We start from the raw sequence: 5,763 nt of genomic DNA, 5'->3' as shown, positions 1-5,763 counted from the left end.
TGAGGCTGACCAATCTGTAGTTCCCTGGATCCTCTTTCTTCCCTTCCTTAAAGACAGGCACTATATTTGCCCTTTTCCAATCATCTGGGACCTTCCCCAGTCACCACGAGTTTTTAAAGATAAGGCCAACAACTCTATCACAGCAGCCAAGTCCCTCAGCACCCTCAGATGCACTGCTTCCAGTACTATGGACTTGTACATGTCCAGCTTCTCTAAATTACTGTATTTTCATCTTACGAACTATTTTAACCTCACCTGTAAACAAACTAAAACCATTTATTTGAAGAACAGCTAGAATTCACATTTAATTTACTTCTCAGGATTGCGAGCAGCGACTGCCCACAGGCGCCACTGGCAGCTGTGGCAGCGGCCAATCACAGGGGGTGCACCACCAATCTATCTCATGGGTGCATGTGCACCCCCTACACCTTGCCAATGCCCACCCGCAGGTGGCTACATATTGCACCAGGTGGGAGGAGCAAGGGAAGCAGTGCAGCACCTGGCAGACTGCCACTGCACTGGGAAAAGCGCTGCTAGAAGCTGCGTGTGCTGGTCAGAAGCATAGCACAGGCTGCCCCAGTGAGAACCAGTAGGTCTCAGCCCCATGCAGATTGCTGAGGTGGCAGCCACAGGCCAGTTCCAGTCAGTTGACAGGCCTGCAGGCCACATTTTGCCCACCCATGGATTATGGTCTTTTCAGTAAGTGGCTCAATGACAGAAGAAACAATGACAAAATTGTATAAAAAGTTTATCCAAATGTTTAAAAAAACTGGATCATATAGAAGAGAAAATATTTAAATTGCTACAGTAGCATTACAAACAATTTAAATGATACTGTTCCCTAAATAAAAGCAAATAAATGTACAGTACTTACTCATCAAGCTCAACTTGTTTAATAGCATAGGTTTTCTCATCGTATTTGTGTTTTGCTTTGAAAACATTCGCAAATCCACCAGAACCAATAAACTCTATACCTTCAAAATCCTTGAGAAATCTTAGGGGAGAAAATATAAAGCATTCTTAGTACAATTACGTAACATTATATTTCAAAGGTATGTATCTGACCACCTGACCCTGCAAGGCCTGGAGCGACCCCTGAATAATGTTAGGCGTCATTTACAGGAACAAGTCTTCACAGGGTCAAGCAAAGTCTCAAGGAGAGCCAAAATTTAAGCAAGTGAGTTATTTTTATATTTAGAAAACTCTTCATTCAAGAGACAAAATCAGAACAGCGCATTTTGCTAAGAATTACTGATATAAACAAAATAAGCTAAACTAAGGTAAGCTAAGCTAAGATACAGCCTTAACCCCAAATGTTAGTTTGCACACATTCTTTAATACAATTCTTTCTATCCCACCTTTTTTAAAAACATGCCAACCTGTTAGTGTACTGCATCACTGCAATCACTCATTAAATCTTATATAAAAGTTTTTTCTCACCTTCCATTCATTGTGTACTTATTTTCCTTGATCTCCAGATATGAGAATTTAGCTGCCAGTGTCACTCCTCCTCTTAGACTTAAAAGAAAATTTAAAATGAAATCTTGTGTGCGTGGAATTCTATTTTATATATATGATTTTGACAAGTGAAAAAGCAACTAAACAGGGTTTGCAATATAATGTTAGAACATGTAATAGCTAGACACAAAATAAGTATGTACCTCTTAGGTTTCACAACAGCATTCCTGGAAATTGCCTAAACCAAAAGAGAGAGAAAAAAAGGACTAAAATGTATTTATTTATTACTTTTACATGTCATTATGTTTCATTACTTATAGCTTAGGATGTGGCTGACAGTTATCCATAGATATGGTCATGCTGAGTGGCTAGTAATTTCTTTGTATTATACCTCAATATAAATTTCATATGAAAGCCAGGTAGAGCATTATCATTCTTTTCAAATAATTTAATTTGCATGTAAAATACAAACACAGCTCCATTAGCATCCATCGATCTGTCACTGTTAATGCCACCCACAAAAATCAGCCTGTAGTATGTAAATAGTAATAATGGAAAAAATTATGGTGAAAACATAAACATTTTATCACAAGCATAGCAGGGCAACTATGTGCCTGGGGCAACCATGACGCACAGGGCAGTGCTGACTGCTGCCATGCCAATTATGGCAGCATAGCCTGCTACTACATGGCAGTAGCTGCTTTTGCATCCCCTGACAAAACTGTTACCCAGAGTTGCTAACCCCAATTGCCCCTCATTAGTTATGTTGCTTCATTTTATAAAAATGATATACATGCTGTCATGCTAACCTTCATGGGTAAAAGGAGGAAATTGATATGATTTCCTAAAACTCATTTGGCTCTAGCTTTAAGAGGCTACTGAAAGAAACAGTTAACTCTTGTGGGGAAATGTGAAGCACAAAGGAGTTTCAGAAAATTGGGCTCCACATTGTTTTTAGCTTTAAGCCTCTGGCATATCACAATATAAAACTGAAGCCTAGAGCTATTCCCCAAAACAAAATAAACCTTGACATACTGCCCTGGAACCCCAGGCCAGCAAACCAGATATACTTTTTGAACTTCCAAAATTTAGGTCACAGGAGATGACAGCATATCCTATTTAACCTATGTACAACTTTAATATTTTGGGGATAGCCACATGCATCTGAGAATGTTAATTATCTCTCATATTCACTAACAGAAAATATTAGCAATAGAAAAAATAATGATAGCCTGAAACATAATTATGGAAAGAAAACTACCCCACTGTACCTGACAAGATAAAGAATTGTCATTTGTTTTTCCTGTGTCAACTGAGTTCAGAGAGTGAGCATCACTAGAGAAGGAAAAATGAATTTCAGAATCTGCTTAAAACAATTCATAAATCAAAACTACAACTCTTGATATAATATAAGAAAGGATAATGTGAACAAATTTAAACTACAAAACTTCAGTCATACCATGGTTGTAGTGATTTAATTAAAGTTTATAACAATAACACATTATTTATCTCTATAATGGATTTCATCCAAAGATGTCAATGTGATTTACCCACTTTAATTCAGTTAGGTATTCATCTTTAATTAAAGTTAGGTACAGGGAAAAATTTCAGTGAAGTGAAGCCAGCTCTCATAGAACACACCAGCTCTTTCACAATGCACAATACAACTGGGAAAATGTGAGTATGGCAATTTTTCACACTAACTACTGACCTAAGTACCAGCATATTAGGTCTATGTCAAGGGTCTCTGTCCCAGGAAAGGAAAATTTCTCACAACTGACTTTCTGTTAAATTTTCCCTTCATTCTCCATGAATAGGTCATTCCTGCTCATTCATGGTAAGTGAAAAATAGTACTGCAGAAATTATAAGTCTGGTATAAGAAATTATCAGAAAGAATTAACGTTTTCTTGTAAAGAGAGTCATAAGAGGAAAATGGCTCCTAGAAAAATCTAATGAAGTGACATTTTTTCTTTCACACACTAACAGAAATGCTTCTAATGGAATAGAATCAGGAAAAAATGCAAAATCTTTATATCACATAAGCTACTTGCAGACATTAAGGAAAAAAATAAAAAATGGTGCTTTACTTTCAAATCTGTTCCTGCACTGAGCCCAGCACATGCCCAGAAGAGGTACTGCATTAGTTGGACCTGGTTCACCAAATGTCTGTATAGACCAGGCACTTTAGTGGGGTTTTTTGGTGCTTTTATGTAATAAAAAGCCCCACTAAAGCACCTGATCTATAAAATAAGGTGCCTGATCTATACAGACACTGCAGAGCTGGATCAAACTAACATGCTGCTTCTTCCAGGAAAGCACAGGTTTTTTTGCTTTATTTTGTAATGTATACTGAAAAAGTTAAATGTACTTGCATTATTGAACTTTATTCTTGGTTTGTAGAGAAAGAAACAGAAACGTCAAATAAAATTAATGTAAAAATGTGATTACAAATTAATTTTAAAATGCATTTATTTTATTTGAAGACAGGGTTAGAGATTGCCTAAAACTCTCTCAGGTACTCTGTCTGTAACAAACAAATACACTTTGGTAGGCATCACAGTATTAACAGGTTCAACTTACTTTGATACTGGCTGAAGTGATACCTCACTGGTATCACTAAATTCATCAGCTGTGGAACTGGCAATAGATGGTTGGTCCTCTGTCTGTAAAATAAACAAATTACCTAACTATAAGAGCCGCCTTTCTAAAATGGGAAAAAAATGCTTAACATAGTACAAGAGGCGAAATCCTCACTCTACTGAAGTTAGAGTTTTTCCACTGACTTCCATGTAATCAGGAATTTTATTCCTGGTTTTAAACTTGCCTCCTTTTCCACATCTGCAATTAAATATGAGCATAAAAAAGTATGTAAAATGTCCTTTGACCTGATCATGTCCACAAACCAAATAGATATCTAGAGTACATGTTCTCATTCACAGGAGTTAAAAAGAAGGGAAGTGACAAGAGTAAAACCCCTTTAAAAATCAGAACATAATAAAGATAATAGTTAATTAAAGGGCAAAGCTTTCACAGTTGTCAACTTCACCTCATCATGTATATGAAAAATGAGATGCATGTGCACAAACTTGTACATATATAAATATATTAACAGAAAATCTAATTTTTCAGTGTGCACACACATGCAATAACTGTGTGAGCACAGTAAAGAGCAACCAAAATTTGTGTTGCAAATTTAGTCATATGAAAACCTGTCTCTAAGAAATTTCTTGTCTTTTCCTGTCATTTTTTCATGTAATAAGCGATGATAAAGTTCATGATTAAAGGCAGAAAACTACCAGGGTGATATCAATTTTAAGAAACCAAAGAATGAGGAAACTCAAAATTAAAATTCCAACAGCCACTTAAAAGGAATCTTTATTCAAAGCGTCCAGAATTTCATGCAATCTGTAGTAGCATGACACACTCATTAAACTTAATGTATTTTATTGTTTTATGTTTTAAAAATTCTGCAGTGATGCATTATAGTTACCTTTTTCCCTTGAGATTCAAAAATAAAGTTGGGTCTCGCTACCTTTTGTTAAGTTATATTTTAGTTACAACTCATTTGTCACACAGGCAAGCCTGGGTCTGAGTACACTCTGAATTAAAAAATATGTTAAGATAACTGGATAATTCTTTCTATTTAGATGATAACCTGTGTCCAAGGCTGAAGGTCAGAAAGTGCTATTAATAAACACATGCAGTTGGACAGCTAACTTTAAAAACACTGGTCTATTAAATATAGGAATATAATATGAATTTTACTTATACCACATCGTACCATCATCAATAGAAATCTTTGAGGCAAGGGTTTCTCTTCCCTCAAAATGAAACCTAATATATGTTTTTTAATCAGATGATTATGAAGGTAGATTTAAAGATGGAGGAAGCAGAAATAAAACTTCCCTGTTCAGATGACATGAAATACATACCCTTGAATTTTCTGAATCCATTAACTGGTAATATGCTTCTTTTGCTGCAGCATACTTTGCCTCCTGTTTACTATTTCCAGTTCCTTTTCCATAAATCTTCCCACTAATTTTGCAGGAACAAGTAAACCTGTAGAAAATGTTTAGTGGGAAATAAATGAATATCCATAAATCCTGCATGGCAAGGACTAATTTTAAATGCCACTTACATGAGGATGAGGTTTTAGAAGAATCATTTTTTTAACATTCTTTTCTATATTTCTGCTTGCAGGTATAAGTAATAATTCTGTCAACTGAGGGGGCTCCCAGCCACAAGAGTTCTCTTCTTGCTGGTGCAGGGGGAACCCAGGATCAGGCTCCCCCTGCACCAGCAAT

The 5,763-nt window shown here is 36.1% G+C and overlaps 1 protein-coding gene across 1 annotated transcript in view; it reads right to left on the bottom strand.

Annotated features, from left to right (window-relative positions):
- Positions 1 to 5,763, bottom strand: part of EIF2AK2 (eukaryotic translation initiation factor 2 alpha kinase 2) — a 47,422-nt gene that overhangs the window by 12,785 nt on the left and 28,874 nt on the right. Inside the window, exons 5-10 of the mRNA XM_019527589.1 lie at positions 5,392 to 5,518; positions 4,040 to 4,122; positions 2,730 to 2,793; positions 1,662 to 1,696; positions 1,441 to 1,512; positions 875 to 994 (exon numbers count right to left, since the gene is read on the bottom strand). Coding sequence (XP_019383134.1) covers positions 875 to 994; positions 1,441 to 1,512; positions 1,662 to 1,696; positions 2,730 to 2,793; positions 4,040 to 4,122; positions 5,392 to 5,518 — 501 coding nt within the window. The remainder of the gene's footprint in view (positions 1 to 874; positions 995 to 1,440; positions 1,513 to 1,661; positions 1,697 to 2,729; positions 2,794 to 4,039; positions 4,123 to 5,391; positions 5,519 to 5,763) is intronic.

Source organism: Gavialis gangeticus, unplaced genomic scaffold, assembly GCF_001723915.1.
Source record: "Gavialis gangeticus isolate Ggan-Ray unplaced genomic scaffold, GavGan_comp1, whole genome shotgun sequence".
Taxonomy (NCBI): domain Eukaryota; kingdom Metazoa; phylum Chordata; order Crocodylia; family Gavialidae; genus Gavialis; species Gavialis gangeticus.
The sequence above is the reverse complement of the archived record's forward strand: the minus strand, read 5'-3'. Positions and strand labels throughout refer to the sequence as shown.